Source organism: Tachypleus tridentatus, chromosome 1 (assembly GCF_004210375.1).
Source record: "Tachypleus tridentatus isolate NWPU-2018 chromosome 1, ASM421037v1, whole genome shotgun sequence".
NCBI classification, from domain to species: domain Eukaryota; kingdom Metazoa; phylum Arthropoda; class Merostomata; order Xiphosura; family Limulidae; genus Tachypleus; species Tachypleus tridentatus.
Window position 1 is genome coordinate 137,394,566 of NC_134825.1, and position 17,904 is coordinate 137,412,469.

At 35.9% G+C, this 17,904-nt stretch overlaps 1 protein-coding gene across 2 annotated transcripts in view; it reads left to right on the plus strand.

Annotated features, from left to right (window-relative positions):
* Positions 1-2,072: 2,072 nt before the first annotated feature.
* The window catches only part of tho2 (THO complex subunit 2-like protein), a 240,410-nt gene continuing 224,578 nt past the window's right edge, over positions 2,073-17,904 (plus strand). For both annotated transcript variants that reach the window (XM_076454283.1, XM_076454284.1), the window contains exon 1: positions 2,073-2,214. In XM_076454283.1, the coding sequence (XP_076310398.1) occupies positions 2,147-2,214 (68 nt within the window). In that variant the 5' untranslated portion in view covers positions 2,073-2,146. The remainder of the gene's footprint in view (positions 2,215-17,904) is intronic.

Sequence of the window (17,904 nt, forward strand, 5' to 3'; positions counted from 1 at the left end):
GTAGACTGTGGCCATAAAGAGATGTACATGGTCAGCAACAATGTTTAGGTACGCTGTGGCATTCAAATGGTGCTTATTTGGTACTAATGGGCCTAATGTATATTAATAAAACATTCCACACACCATTAGATCATCGCCAGCGGCCTGTACTGTTGACACAAGGCAGAATGGATCACGTATTCGTGTTGTTTACGCCAAATTCTGACCATACTATCTGCATGTCGCAGGAGAAATCGAGATTTGTCTGACCAGGTGAAATTTTTCCAATCTTCAATCGTTAACATTTGGTAATCCTGTGCCCACTGTTGCCTCATCTTCCTGTTCTTAGTTGATAGGAGTGGAACCCAACGTGGTCTTCTGCTGCTGTAGTCTACCTACTTCAAGTTTCGGTTTGATGTATTGTGCATTCAGATATATCCTTCTGCACAACACTGTTGTAAAGAGTGGTTATTTGAGCATTTGTGGCATTCCTGGCAGCTTGAATGAGTCTGGTCATTCTCCTCTGTACTCTATCATTAACAAGGTGTTTTTGCCAACAGAACTGCCACTCATTGGATGGTTTTTGTTTTTTGCACCATTCTCTGTAAACTCTAAATATTGTAGTGCGTGGAAATTCCAGGGGTCAGCAGTTTCGGAGATGCTGGAATCACCGCGTCAGGCATCAAAAATCAATCCATGGTCAAAGTCGCTTATATCACGCATCTTCCTCATTTTAAAGTTTGGTTGAACAACAACTGAAGCTCTTAACCATGTCTGCATGCTTTATATACATTGAGTTGCAGCCATATGATTCGCTGTTTGGCTATTTGGGTTAAAGAGAAGGTGTACCTAATAAAGTGGCCATTGAGTGGAAGTAATATACAAGTGCACACCATCATGGCCCACTTAGTATGGGTGCTATATTTCAGGTGTCTAGGTTTTTATCCTCTGGAACTATGGCGGACACATTTCTTTTTTATATGGATTTTCGCTAGCTTACCTTATCCAAATCATGTGCACACGAAACTAGATGAGATAAGTAATATCCAGGTGAGCACTTTCAGTTTGAGTGAAAAACTACAGGTTTCTAGGTTTTTTCCTTTTGGAGATATAACGGTCACATACACACATAGATCTACAGACATATCCTTTTATTGTTATAACAAATTGTTCCACGTTTCATTTTGCCAATGAGTTATGAAGCATGGACTTGGCACCATTTATTTACGCTATGTAAACAGAGTAACTGTAAAATGTGTTTATTTTGTAATATCATACAAAGTTATCAAAGGGCTATCGGCGCTTAGCTGTATTTAATTTAAAATTAATAGTATAGAAAGAAGGCAATTAATCACCAAGACCTACTGTCATATTTTGGCTTACTTATTTCTGACCGAATAGTAGGATTTGACTTTTACTGTTGTAATAAGTGGTGTAGGAAGGAGTTGCAAATTTGTGTGTTTGAATTGACTTGCTGGTTTTATAGTTAGAAATTGAAACTAGTGGCACAGTGGTATGATTGCGGACTTACAACACTAGAAACCGAGTTTCGATATCCGTGATGGGCAGAGAACTTATAGTACATTGTGTAGCTTTGTGCTTTATTACAGACAAAAAGAAGCTGCTTTTAGAAGCTCAGTCTGTGCCCCTCAGAAAAATCAATATGATATAATTGATAGTTGCTATTGTTGTTTTCAAGTTAAGTGTAAAACTATGCAATGGGCTATCTGTGCTCTGCCCACAACGTGTTTCAAAACCTGGATTCTAGCGTTGTAAGTTTACAGTTGCTATATATGTCAAATATGTAAAAGTGGGGGTTTGTTATATGTGCAGTTAAATGAGCCCTTTCTCATATTTATGAATTCGAATTATTTGAGAGCTCGTGACATTATTTGTTTATATATTTTAAAACTTTCAGATAGACAACAATGATAATTTGCGATTAAGGGTACTTTTAGGTATAAATTATTTATCTTATTTTTATTATATAAAGTTAATCTTTGCTCATGAATTATGTTTATTTCCTAATTTTTAGAAAAACTGATATATTCTGAAAACAATCCAAGTTAAATACAACAACATATTATTTTGCCTTGTAGGGAGCGCTCGCACACGAACTTTTGATGTCGTTTTCGTTATCTATGCCGGTGTGTAACCAGTAATTGGTATGGCTGTTTCAGTGTTAGGTCAGATTGATTTAAAACGGAATTGGGAAAAGAACGGAAAGTTGGAATTGTATGTATTTTAATGTGAAATTTTTAAGTGGTTATTATAACAAAAATATTTTCTCAACATTTATTGGGTGAATTTTTATTCTTATATCTTTTACGTAATACTAGTTTTCTAACTTTTAGTACTGACTACTATTAGTAATAATACTGTTATTATTAAGCCTAACGAGAAAGATCTTCGATATTATAACATATATTTAGTTAAACATTAGTATTAGATAAGTCCATTTAATGATGGGAAAAGTGAACAAGAAAATATAAAAAGTGATCTGAATTTTAAAACTTGAATCAGTTTTAAGTTATTTCGGGTATAATTAAACTAGACTCGTTTGATGGAAAGTTAAAAGTTGTGTGTCTATGAATGAGTGGCACAAAAACAATATGCGTATTTGGGTAGACAAATGAATGACTGTCCTTATTACTACTAGATAAGTGATTAGATTCTCAACTTTCCATACAAGATGAATGTCTTACAAGGTGTCCATTGATGCTTGGAAGATTAGAAATTTTTTAGGTTTGTGTGACGTCACAGTCGTGATTTTTGACTGGTAACGTGAGTGATATCTTGATAATGGGGCAGTAGAGAAGAGTGCAAAGCTGCATGTGCACAAGTTATATAGGTTTACTGTGTACAGGTGTTATTGTTGATGCTGCAGATTCTTCAATTTTCATTTGTATGTTATTTTTTGATAGTATCAATAGCCATGTGTTTATAAATTTGCAGAGAGTTGTCAGCTTAGGCCTTAGCAAGTTAAGTAAAACTACAATTAATTGGGCTTGATTCTTGTTCACACCAGCACATTGCCAACTTGTGGATCAGTGACCCAATAGAATGGCCCAGTGTGCAGTATACAGATGCATATAATTACCTAGTGTTACAAAAAAATTGGAAGGCAACACTTACATAATATAAAATGAGCTGAACACACACTATCACTGTCACACTTTGGCTACCACAGCTTTTCTCCTGTGTTCTGTGATTGATAGCTTTCAGCCACAACACACTTCTTTTCAGTAGCTCATTTTTGTGGAAAATATGCAGTAAAAAGTAAACTACCAGATCAAACTAGTTTTTTAAAATAGTTATTGACAAATTTTATTTAGACTATTCTAAGCTAGGCATAGAATCCCACAAATGTTTGCTTTATGCTTATTATTAAGATGAGCTAAAGAACTGGATTTCAAATAGTAAGAAAGTATCAGGTCTTTCTGACTTACTGTTGATGCAGTTAAATACACAATAAGTGTTCATCATATTTGCATGTTTGGAACAACAAAAGCTCATCACAAACAAATTTTTATTACAAGTACGAGTCTAGACATTGGGCAAGTGTACAGAATGAATGAACTTTCTCCTTAGTCATATTAGTTGTTTGCTTTTCTGCCTTGTTACTGTGCAGACACTGTGTTATGAGAGAGCACAGTTCCTGGATGTCTGACCTCAAGAATTAAAACTGATAACACTGTTGAAATAGACAACAGTAAATAAAAGGCTGGAAAGTCCAAAATACTTTGTCATAAAAACATTTTACCACATCTACTTACTTACAATTACTACAACTGCTTGCTGTCAATTAGTACATCTACAACCATAGCATACAGAACCCACACTGTAGTATATCTATTCAAACTGTGCCAAATTTATTGATTTGAGTACTTATTACATGTTATTTTATGATGTACCTTTTTTATAGCCTTCTTCACTCTGGTTGTTAAAAACATGAAATGAGTGAGATATTCTTTTTTAAAGGTGATTTAGGTTAGTTTAAAAAAACAGTCTGTCCCAACAAGTATCTGTCAGTATTCTTCCTTGTTACTGCTACTAGAATCAGTTGGTTTTGGTCACTAATGTCATTCATTTTGTGATAAATCACATGGACTGTTAGGGTTAGCTAGGTGAGTTAAACTGTTGATGTTTGTGTTGATAACTTTTCTGTATCAGTGACTGTCACCAGTGGATTGAAATAGTAAGTTAGTGGCTTTTATTGCCACCCTTCTATCATTAAAAATAGTGATAATCTAATTTTTAACTGAGCTGTACAAAATCCAAGTAGAACTGAGAAAGAAAAGGTTTTGACCTAGTTGTTACTAGGGGATGGGGATCAGACTGGGGCTTTGGCCATAGAAGTATATGGATGTGAAGCTGCACTTGAGAATGTGTAAATCTCCCATAAACACAATACTAACTAATTATTGTACACCAAACAACTAATGAACAATAACTACAGTACTGTTACATACTGAGTATGCATGATTTATTCCAAGGTAGCTGTTATCTCAGTAGTTGTAAATTGACTAAGAAAATCATGATGATCAGTAAACCTTTTCTCCTCCATTTGGCAGTGACCATGGTGTCGTCAGATTGACTGTACCAAGGATCAATGATATATAAATGATAGTTCTTCATGTTCTATGTCTGGGCAGTTTTTGGATCCAGAACCTTTTTCTGTTTGAAAACATACAAACAAAAGTTTAAAACCATTTATATTTCTTTTTAACCATTGAATTTGTAGAAGCAAAGCCATGCACTAAATTTTATGATGTATATTATATAATGCACAAACTGTTATATAAATGTCTGTCATAATTTAACTGAAGAATGTCAAGAAATTATGGATGGGTATTGAAAACAATGTACATTGGCTTGGCAAGAGTTTGCTTTGTCATATCTGGCATAAACAAAGAATACTTTGGCTTGGCAACAGTCTGCTGTGTGTTATTGTTGGATATGTGTGATATGGTAAACATGGTATGAATGGTGGTAGTTTTGATATTATATTAAATAAGTGTGACACACACACATAATGCAAGTAGAAAAATGTGTTGGTAATAAAGAAATTGGATTTTTTATAGAGAAATCAACTTTAAAAATTATGGTAGTACTGTACTGACACTTCTGCTCTACCTCTCCATTAAGAGCAGGTACAAGTCAAGAAAAAGTGGTTACATTAGGTGAGGTGTTTATATACAGTATCAGGATAGAGTGGAAAATTTTTTATCAAAATAGGGATGACCTAAATTTTGTGTTATAAACCATATGATCAGTGGTGGATTAAAACATCTCAGGTCACCAGAACAGTAATGTAAGACTTTCTCATTTTTGTTATTTTTTTATACGAGACAAGTGCTACTTAATGGTTAAATATACACCTTGGTCTGAAGACATTTGTATATTTATAATTAAATTTCATTTTTTATGTGTATGTGCATTTTAACTATTAATCTTATTTCAGCAACATAAATCATGATAAAAATTATTCATATCTATAATTGAAAATAGCACTTTCAATTTAAAAGTAACATTTTTTAAAAATCATTTCCTTTGTAATAATTCTTCCTTTTAAAAAACTGTATATATACCTGCACCATCCAAGTCAAAGTTCTGGGGCTTCCATTTGCCTTGGAGTGCCATGGGCATCAGCCCCATCTGCCTTCCCGTGGTCTTTCCATTTATTTTTCTAGTTATGGGAATATCAGATTTGAAATTTAAAACTTTGATTCACATTATTTTTATTTGACTTTCTTCTTTGATGTGATTCTGTAATTCTTAACACACAAGAAAAGAAACCATTGTTTTCAAGTATAATTAATTCATACATGTTTGAAACCTCCTGAGCTCCTTGCACTCAACTTCTGGAGTCTTCCAGTACAATGATGATTTGAAGTGCTTTGAAAGTCAGTAATATTTTTTCCATTGTGCACTAGGTGGTTTGTTACATTCTGTTAGTTTAACTGTGTCTGCTCCATATATAAATACATTTAACAATTTCCACCATCTACTTTTGTTTCTGGTTCTCTCAATAATGAGGATCAAGTAATTTCATCTTCATCTTTGCTGCTTTGATTATAACACTTCTCTTTCTTCAGCTCATTGTTGACTCTTGGGCTGTGTTGTTGATTGAGTCTGAAGCACTTGAACCTTTACTTTCAGTTTGAAAAATCTATTGTTCCTTATCAATCAAGCCTGGCATGCTGGATTTGTAATATGATGGTCACGGATTTGAATCCTTATCACACCAAACATACTTGCCCTTTCAGCTATGGGGGTGTTATATGTGACAATCAGTTCCATTGTTCATTTGTAAAAGAGTAGCCCAAGATTTGGCAGTATGTGGTGATGACTAGCTGCCTTCTCTCTAATCTTGTACTGCTAAATTAAGGATGGCTATTTTAGATTTTTTGTGTTTGAAAGCCAAAAGGGGTTGTTCCTTCTACTCTTTCACTTCTTGTTACTTTCTGAATCTACCTTTTCAGCAGTCTAGTTGTTGTGGGTCTTTGAAACAATTTGCTTGTGAAGGCACTCCTTCACTCTGAGGTGTGAGCTCAAATCCTATTTTCCAGACCTATGGACTGGATGCTGAAACATATGAACTTGTAGAATCATGAATGTATAGTCTTCTGTTACTGATGCTTGATTTAGGAGGATTTGTAGACCAGATATACAACTATTTAAGTTCATGTTTATAAAAAATGTGATAAAACTCATGCTGTAAATATAAGAAAATTAACTGATCAGATGGTTGCAAGTGACTTGCAGCCAGTTTTAATTGTGAAGATGGAGGATATTAATTTTAATAAGCTCTTGTAATTCTTTGAGCTAGATTACAGAGTGCCATGTTAACTAACAAATACTGCATGAATAGAGAAATTGTATACTGACTAAGCTGTGTCAGCCAAGAGAAAAATTTTGAAAGCTACCTACTTTGATTAATGCTGAATCCTATATAACTGTAATGTCATTATTTTTGAAAGGTTGAGTGATGAAATCTATGTTCTTATTCTTACTATATGGAGGAGTGATACACAGTGGATAATTTGAGAATGCTGCTAATATTGTGAACACCAATGTCATTTGTGATTGGACATCCATGAGTTACTTTCCACACACATTACAGATTTCTGTCAAGGATAGATTGCCATTTCTAGCATTGATAAAGTTATTGGGTGTGCAGCAAGGTTGTTTCACATTTTCAACATAGCATCATAGGTTGGCCCTTCTATAGCATAAGCTCATCTTATGTAAGAAATTTGCTTAACTGATGCAACAATAGTTGGCATATAAGGGTTGTTCTGTCAGACTGAACTGTTACTGAACTAAAATGTGTTTGCATGTTAGAGTTGTTAATAAATAGTGGAGGAAACAAATTTTTTTTTGGAATTCTATAGACAGCCTGAAAGTGGTTTGTAGTAAAGTCTAATTACAGCATTGGTAATATATCAAGGCTCGAAATTAACGACTGCCCGACATCCCTGGGCATGTAAATGTTACCTGCGGGCATCAATCCTTGCTATGTCTATTTCCTGAGCTGGTAAGTGATATTTTATGCATAAATAATTGTTCTATTGGTTATTTTTAATGGATTCTTTGCTGATAATGGGTGATAACAGCCTGTAATGAAACTGAAAGTCGGGCAAACAAGCCACAATTTCTTTTATTAGACATCCTCCCCCTGCTGCACCAGTGATACATATAACATATAAATTACAAGGTTCATATGTGAATTAAATTGAATAGTCTAGTTCCGTAGTTTTTGTGTGCCCATGTCATTACCTGTGGGTCATGGGGTTTTGGGGCTAGCTATTTGTGTAAATAGGCACCCTATCTCATATCTGGCTCTCTCCATATGATTTACATAGCTCAGTAAGTCTATGCGTCTAATAAAGGGAACAGCCGTTCTTGTTGTCTGTAGTTAATATGTGGTTTTACCAAATAATTTGGTTTTTATTTGGGATTGTGACTCCTTAGTGTGGGCAGGCAAATATTTCACAAAGATTACCTTCAGGACAAGTGGTCAGAAAAGTTAAGTGTCAAGCCCTGTATACGATGTCTTCAAGTATTGTTGATGTGTTATTTCAACTGAATAATGACAACATAAATGCAGTGAAAATGTATTCTAAAGACGGTTGGTATGGGTATTAAAACTTTAATTGAAATAAAGTACAGAACAATGTCATTTTCAGGTTAATAAAGAATTTGCTGTCTTTAGAATACATTTTTACTTCATGTATGTTTCTCATCATCATGAATAAATGTAGTAAAACCATTATCAGTTGCTGTGCACCCATCACATGAAGAGTAGCTCAGTCTTAAAAAAAATCAATAAACTTCTTATTCACCTCTTGTCATAGTTGCTATAGACATGAGACAGAAACAACTTTTCATATGATGAAGTGTGTTGTGCAGTTAAATGTAATTTGGAAGAACCACTGGAAAACAAAAAATGAATTAATGAACACTGGAGGGTATTTTGAGTTTACCTGCATGCTATAATCTGAATTATACAATACAACAACACCAAGTTAATCTTCTCTGCAATTTCAAAATTTGTACATTTTAAAACAAATACAATATAATCCTGCAAATTTCAATAGTCTTTTAGTTAATGTGACACTAGTTACTTGGAATAGTTTGGTGTTAACATAACTTGTTCTTTTTTCATATGGAGTAAGTTAGAAGAATTAGAAATTTAGATGTTGACAATATTGGAATTGACAGCATGATAATACAATTAATGTTTTATGATATCCAGAGCTATTATTTTTTTTAATATTGCTTCACTCTTGATGAGATACAAGTTGATCTTGACCAAGAATATTGGTAAGATGACTTAAAATAACACTTGCTTAAAATATCTATTTACAATTAAACAAAATACAACACTAAAATAATTACACAATACATATTTATTAAAAACTACGTTTTCTCTCTCAAGTAGATGACATGAGAATGTGTTCATCATTTGTTCAGGACTTGTTTACAAGAATAGGTAATATGAAAGAATACCAAATGTAGTATAATGTTCTCTTTTTGTAAATTAAATATTCTTATAAGTACAAGAGACAGAATAAATTGATAAAGGTAGGATTTACAAAATTATTTGTATTTTTGGTTGAGTTTATATTGGCAAAATGTAGAATCAAGAAACAAAAATGTAGTAGAAAAATACCAAGTAAATAAATGAATTGGTATTAGCACAACATTTGGTGGAAACATCTCATGTTATAGACAAGATTAAGTTGACAAAACAGGTAAAATTTAAAATAAATTAACCATTTCACAGTGGGGTCGTATAATATATGTATGTGTACATGCTTGCACACTAAGTTTTGATACAGTGTATGTATCTTCACAAAATTTGGTAGAATTTTAGTAAAGATTACAGCTTTCTTCTCTCAAAAAATCAGATTGTTTAATGAAATATGTTTACTAAAGATTTGTTTCCTTATTTGTCTGAATGCACAATGGTTTTATATTATGATTAAATAGGCAATTCTTCATCCCAAATATCTTGAACATTATTTGCATAACTCTGAAACCTTCTAAATACATTTCAAATACTTGTTTTCAGTAAGACTATTTTGTTATTTTCCATACACTAACTGTGGGATCTGTCATTTGACAACCTCATAATCATAAAGTAATTAGGAAATAAATATAAGTTGTGTATTTCATGCTAAAATGACTACATACTATAACACAAAAAAAAAATATATTTTGTCTAAGTAGCTGAAGTTTAATAATTATATTTATATGTATATATATTTATTTTTTATTTTATTGTCCTTACAGTAATGTCTAACGTTAAACAACTTGCATCAATGTGGTGCATTATGTTACATATCCAATATATAATATAAAACTGACTTTTAGTCTTCCCTGTGTTGGCTGGGTTTTAGTGTACAAGTAATTTATAACATAGTCATAATATTTCAATTATAATGCATTATATATATATATATTATTACTGTCTAGGGCAGGTATTCTTGGTTGACACTATGAGTTATTTTATTCATAGTGAGATGAAGACTGTTTTGTGATGTTTCTTTGGGGGTGGGCACTCTGAGGTTGCAGTTGAGGGCAATAATTAGCATTCTGAAGATACTTCAGATTTGCTTTTTCCTCACATCTTTTAGGCTTTTGGCTTTTCAGTCCCCCTCTGAGATAGTGGTAAGTTTATAGGCTTAAAAACTGGAATCAAACGTTTGATCCTCAGTAGTGGATACAATAGATAACTTCTCATTGCTTTGTTATAATAAACTTACCTAACCAAATGTTGTACCAAACAGTGATAATGACACAAAAGAAAGACACTGTGGGACCAACTATCTTTGTTTTCTTCAATTGGTTCATTGAGAGAGTGATAATTTGGGTTTTTATCTAGTTGCTTTTGAGCCTGCACCTTAATTGATGGCTGAAGGGTATGGGAGAGAATATTTAGTTTTCTGTTTACCCACAGATGTTGTTTATCTAGGGAGGTTTATCTGTTACATGTAGGATCAGTTATACCTTATCCAACATGGTTGTTGAAGCTTAGTGATTTAATCTACCATCACCAGGTGGAAGCATTTTCCAACACTTAAATAATATGAAATTTTGGGGTTCTAAGCCAAAATTTGTTGTTAACCTGAATATATCAGTGGCTCCTGATGAGACCAGGAAAGTCTATGAACTTGCATTTATAAAATATAACATTTTGTTTTCCTTTCATTTAACTTTGTTAAAAAACTCTCAGGATCACCAACTTCAGTGATGATGAGCTGGAATCATTGTTATCATGAAAATTGGTTGAATTATCAGCTTTCACATTCATCTCTTGTCATTGGCCTCTCAGAGTTAGTTAACTCTTACAGGGTGTCATGGTTGTGTTCCTATTTGTGAGTCCTGGAACCTCAACATCAGCCCCTCAGTACCTTGGAATACAGAATAGATTTTATCTTATATCTAAGGGTTTGGATCACTCCCGATGGTATCAGTTATAGCTGCATGCCTTCAGACTCAGCTCCAGTAATTCATAATGTGTGGTAACCTTAACCAGGAGCACCACAGGTCCTTGAGTCAAGATTTATACACCCAACCTGGAGGGTTTCCCATTTCCACAGAACCTTGGTATTTAGAACTTTATTTTAGGCTGTCAGAGTTTGGTTAGTCTAGAGGTTGTTAGAGCCATGCTAGTTATTCCTGTCAGATGTTGTGCCTAAGAAGGCAGGAGATTGGTTTTTATCCATCAGTCTTTTTCATCTATATCAATGCTTAAATTCTCTATAGTTCAGAATCTATTCATTCCTGAATTTGAGTTAACATTTCTTTGTAGGATTTTGGATTCCAAGTTCATTGTAGTCAGCTTCTATCTGTACATTACAACAGTAGTGGGATCCCACCAGTATTGGTATTTTTTGTGTGAAAGGTGCAGGTACTACTGACCTGGGTTTTTTCCTTCAGACTAGCATTGGTTTCATATGGGTTCTTCTCAGTCAAATGAGTTTTTTCTCATCATCTTTATTCCATATTACTGTGTAGAAACCACTTTGCAGATGACTGGTTATTGCTAGAACCATCTCATCAGTTGTCAGAACATCACATCTTGGTTGTACTTTCAGAAAGAACCAAGATGATCTTCATTCTCAAGGGTTAAACCATTGTTGCTCCAATTCAGTATGTCATCAGTCTGGGTAATTTTAATTTTTCTTCATGTTTCTCAGTCGAGCTTATCGGGCTCTCATCTGGAATAAGAAGCCTGATTTTTGCTCATTTCTTCTTCTCCCACTAAAGGATGGTTCTTATTCATCTGGAAATGTAAACATTACTTGAATCTATTTTGCCTTTGGAACAATAGCACAAGAGATCTTTTTAATGGTTTTTATGTGGCTTAGGGATCACACACAATGATTTATAAGATTTGACAGTTTCCTTAGTTATGATCTTTCTTCAATCTTGAGGGGGTTGTTAAGTCAGAACAATACTAATATATGGGTTCCTGTACTGTCATTTTATCTAGATGTTCATTTCTTCATGCATGTCTTGCTTTAGAGATGGGTGTGCATGTATCAACAGTTAGAAATTCCAGGGTCTACACACTGAAGATGAGGCTTCCCTACACAATATTTTAGTCCTTGCTTCTCAAAATGTAGTGCCTCATGACCTGCACTGTTGAAAAGAACATTGTCAGGTTTCATTCTGATAATTGTGTTGTGGTGTCTTATGTTTCTCATTGAGGAGGCATTTGGTCCAAGTCACTTTTTTTATATATATTGGACCTCATTTCTTGAGACTACTCTTGTCCTATCACCCAACTAGCTTGCCATGTTTTACAGGTGATGACTACAGTGGCATATTGGTTGTCTCAACCCAAACAGATTCTCCTAACAGAATAGATTCTGCATCACAAGGTTCTATTGAATTGATGAGTTGGCCTCACATTGGAACAACCAACTACTGGCAATTTGATCTCCACAACATTACCTTTGGGTTTTGGTAATGGATACATTTTGTCGGGACGGGACAGGGTTACAACTTTTTTTTTCCTCCAGTGTATATGTTATCCTTGGAAACAAATATGATTTGTTTCAACCCATTATCAGATCTTGTTGATAGCACAGGTTTGGTAGCTACAATTTGGTATCTGTTTCTATGGTACCTTCAGGAGTGTCCACCTCTTTCACTTTTTAGGTTATTGCTGTGGAGGCAGCCCTAATCTACCTTGGTACACTAGCTATCTAGTAGATCGAGCTTCAAACATATTGATAATGCAGTCTTCTATCCCCTTGGTGTGGATTCCTATACGTGGTGAGGGGACCTACCAGTGAAGGTTCTGTTCTTTCAGTTTACCTCCTCTGGGATCTAAATATCCACCCACGTGTTTGCTGTGCATGGTGACCCGTGAAGGGGAGGAGAGGATCATGGTGGTTGAAGGGTCAAACCCGAACACACCACTTTGGCCTTGAATTCCTGTAGACGGGCGGCCTTTGGGTGGCCCCCTTGGGTCAATCGGCTGGTCCACTTGGGCAAGAGTCAACCAAGTACCAGTGTTGGAAGTTCTCAACGGGTGTTGTGGACATTGTGTATGATGCTGGTGTTTGGGTATAGTGCTCATGAAACCCTGGCATTGCTGCAATGTCCTTGCATGACATTGTAGTGCATCCCCTCATAGAGCTCCATGGTGGGTGGGGTCAGTGGGTACCGAAAATTTCCTCTTTTCCTATGGATTCTCCAACAAAATATTTAAATAAAATAGTGAAAAAACAGTCAATAGGTAAATGACCACATCTTGAAGACTCTGAGTAGCAATCTTCATCATCTGTAACACCTGTACCCCATTTTCTTATATTACCTTTCGGGCAAATGTCCCCCTTTTGTATTCAGAAGGGACTAGAGGGACTTGCTGGCTTTCCAAAGTCAGTAAAGAAGCTTTGATCTAGAGACATTGGTTGAAACATCCACATCCCAACACAGTGAACTTCTCTTGAATTCAAAGGCAATTGGTGATGTACCTATCGAGGTTACTCCTCATGTTACCTTAAATTCATCACGAGGAGTTATTGTTGAGAGGGATTTGAAGAACGTTCCTGAGTCAGAGATTCTAGCTGGTCTCTCCAATCAAGGAGTTTCTGCAGTGAGGTCCATCTCCACTTGTAGAGATGGAGTTACACTGCTGACAAATATCCTCGTTTTGACATTTATATCACTACATGCACCTGCCACCATCAAGGCAGGTTATCTAATTTGCAGGGTACGGTCATACATTCCAAACCATCTCCGATGTTTCCAATGTCAGAGGTTCGGCCACTCAAAGACGTCCTGTTGTGGTTCCCTGACATGTGCTTGTTGTGGTGGCAAGGACCACAATGCCTATGAATGTCACACAGACCCATATTGTGTCAACTGCAATGGTTTCGACCTTTCCTACTTTTGTTCTTGTCCAAAATGGTTGCAGGAAAAAGAGGTGCAGTGTTTGAAAACGACTCATAATATTAGTTATCCTGAGGCTCGGAAATTGCTGTCCACCACTCCATCTCAGACATATGCTGCTGCACTTTGTTCCACAACTACAGTGGGAGTGCAGATAGATCTCTCTGTGCCTCCAAGAGAACCATTTTCAAAACAAATGAAAAGCCTTTTGACCTCCATAGTATAAAGGTTGATGAATCGACTTCTACACCTATCTGTGTTCCTCCCATACATTCCAACAAACTTCAAGATTCACATCCCTCAGTTTTAAATACAGGCATTTCTTCTAATACATCTTTTTCTCTCGCTTCATGATGCAAAACAATCATTTGTTTGCATCCTCAGTCACTGGAATCCCCTTCCAACAACAAAGACCTGCCCAATTGACCCAGGGCAGGATCCATGGAGGTCGATAGACCTCCTCCAAATAAGGACAGTAAGGAAAAAAGCCACTTTGCCTACCCATCATTAAAAATGGCCACCTTGATACAATGGAACTGTCGAGGTTTACGTTCTAATCTGGATGATATCAAAACACTAATTGCTTCCTATCATCCTGTATGTCTTTCCTTACAAGAAACATTTCTGAAACCTGCTGATACAGTCACCTTTTGGCAGTTTTCTCTGTACAGAAATGACAGGCTGTGTGATAGACGAGTTCATGGAGGGGTGGCACCATTGGTTGATCAGCATGTGCCCACCTTGTCTTTGTCACTCAACACAACCTTTAAGGCCATAGCCATCCGTGTTTCCTTGGGTCATACCATCACTGTTTGTTCTCTCTACCTGTCCCCTGGAGAGACATATGATTAATCAGACCTTGATGCTCTCGTTGAACAGTTGCCATCTCCCTTTCTAATCCTGGGGGACTTTAATGGACATCATCTCCTCTGGGGAAGTGCTGTTATTGATAGGAGGGGTTGCTCTGTTGAGCATATCCTCTCTGATCACAATCTTTCTCTTTTCAGTACTGGTTCTTCCACTTATTTTCACACACCTAGTCAGTCCTTTACTGCTATTGATCTCTCAGTTTGCTCCCCTTCATTATTTTTCCATTTTTCATGGAGGGTTGACAAAAATCTACTAGGCAGTGACCATTTTCCTATACTTTTGAGAGAGACTGGCTGTGGAAGATGCCACTCTACCCATGTGCCCTGGTGGAAGCTGGATCAGGTAGACTGATCCACTTTCACTGCTCTCGCAGAACTTGATCCTGCCATTGTGAATCAGCCATCAATAGATGACTGTGTGGCTGTGTTAACTGACTGTATTATTCAAGCACTTGCTCAGTGTATTCCTAAAACCTCGACACGATAACGATATCCTCATCCTTGGTGGAATCCTGCCTGCCACATGGCACGGAAGGCTTAAAAACGGGCCTGGAATACTTTCTGTAGATATCCCACACTTTCATACCGCATCACTTTCCAACGGGCCCATGCACATGCTCGGTGGGTAAGACATGAAAGCCAGAAGGAATCTTGGATGAAGTTCACAACTAGCATATCTTCTACCACAAGTTCCAAGGTCATATGGGACAGGATTCGAAAGGTCAGTGGGCACTACAATTCTGTCCTCCTCTCGATCTTACTCTCAGATGGCCAAGAGGTAGCTCATGTCTGGAGCATTGCCAATACTCAAGGTGAAAGCAGAAATTTGAAATTAGAAAATGTCCATTACATTAAATAACTCAACACCAGGACTGGAAAGGCCAACTTCAGGTGACTAATGCTGCTGTTTGAACTACCTGTTAGTCTTTCTGGGGAGTTGTTATTACAATGTTTCTGAATGTCTTTTAACACTTTTATTACTTTACTTTTTGGCACTGGCCATAATGACACATAATCAGGAACCAGGACTGGAAAGGCCAACTTCAAGTGACTGATGGTGGTTCTTGTACTTACCTGTTAGTCTTCCTGGTGGGTTATGATCATTACCATTATGCTAAAGAAAGTCCTTTACAACTTTGTAGACTGAATGTCAACATTGGTTTTATGCCATTTTATGTTTTTAATTGCTGTTTTGTTTTTACCTTCATTTCCTTTTATGAATTTTACTACATTTCTTTACTTTTACCTTTTTACCAGACATTTGGCTAATTATTATGATTTTGCTACATGCCTTTTAAAACTTTTATTACTTTACCTTTTGATAATGGCTGTTATGACACATAACCCGGAACCAGGACTGGAAAGGCCAACTTCAGGTGACTGACGGTGGTTCTTGTACTTGCCTGTTAGTCTTCCTGGCAGGTTACGATCATTACCATTATGCTAAAGAAAGTCCTTTACAACTTTGTAGACTGAATGTCAACATTGGTTTTATGCCATTTTATGTTTTTCAATGCTGTTTTGTTTTACCTTCATTTCCTTTTATATATTTTACTATATTTAATTTATTTTTACCTTTTTACTGGATGTTTAGTGCAGATAGCCTAGCTGCTTTGTGCCATAAAACACTAAATCAATCAACCAACCAGCAGTCTTTTACATGGTACTGGGGTCTAATTTTGAAGGTTCCATGTATCTGTCTTAGTGTTTGCTTCATTCTGCAATGAACATTTATTAACAGAAATATCAACAATCATGTATTGAGAGGAGGTTGAACCCACATTGATCACTGGTGCTAACCATAAGTTGTTTTTTGGCCTAGTTCTTTGGCGAGGATTTTTGTCTTACACAATCACCATGTATAAAGAGGCCATAACTACTTTTTGATACTTGCAACAAATTTTATTTGAGTCCCCAATACTCTACAAATTCCTTAAGTTTTTTTGGATTTTTTTGTCCCTAATTGATATATTAAGGTTACATTACTTGCCCTTTCTCAACACCTGCTTCTGATTTGTTTCTTATTTTCTTATGTATCATTTTTACATAAAGTTTTATTTATTTTTTCCTGCTTACCTACAGACAGTGCCAGTCAAGAATGGCTTGAGCTGTTTGTTCATAGACTGATTTCTTATTCTTTTTTTTTTTTTTTTTTTTTTATCCAAGACACTATCAAATAGGGAGGGGGATAAATCCTTTTTACTGATTTATCTAATCACTATTTCTCACTTCTGCAACCAATCAGATTTTGATCATTGCCATGTACAATGAGGGTCTTGAAGGTTTTTTTATCCACATTAATGCCTTTCGATGATGACTCTTCATTTAGGGCTGTCTTTGGAGAGGAATCTTTCGTGAGTTACATCTAGTCAGATTTGTCACATTTCTACATCTTTAGCAGCCCGAGTGAATTGCCTGCTTGGAGACATTGTGTGGACTGGTATGCAGATCTTCCTCAATACTCTAATATCACATTATTTGCATGATCTGATGGTATCATTATCTGATGGTGTTTGCCAACCCATTATAGCTATCTTAACCACTTTTGCTAGATTTTCAAAGGGATGAATATTTTCATTGCTACTTTTTAGGGTCCCTTACCTTGTTTTTATAGGATCCCACTCTGTGGCAAGTCTTGCCTGGCAGGTGTGCTTTATCAAACTATTTATGCACCAGCAACCACTTTATTGAATATACTTCATACATATTGCAACAGACTAGAAATGAAGTGTTTCATCAGACCACTTAGAGGCTGAGTGGATGATATTACTTTACTATATTGGAAAACCATTAATGAACTATCATGAATAAAGCATAAAGAGATCCTGTCCATCCGTACTGATCATTGGATTGAATAAATATGGTCAGTTTACTTTTAAAAATTTAGGGAACTTGGTTCACCTATTGCAGTGTTCCAGAGGACTCCAACATGTATAACCTCCAGATTCTACTTGTGGAGATAGGGAGTCCTTACCACACCCAATTTCCAGTCACTGGGATGGTGGATAAAAGCACCTCTTCAAGAGTGTTTAAGTGAATTCTTTCACCCCTGAAGAAGAGGGTGAAATTAGGGTTACTGTTACCTACATCCTGGATTTTTTTTTTTTTCTGAGATGTCAGTGGGAGAGGCACTAGTCTA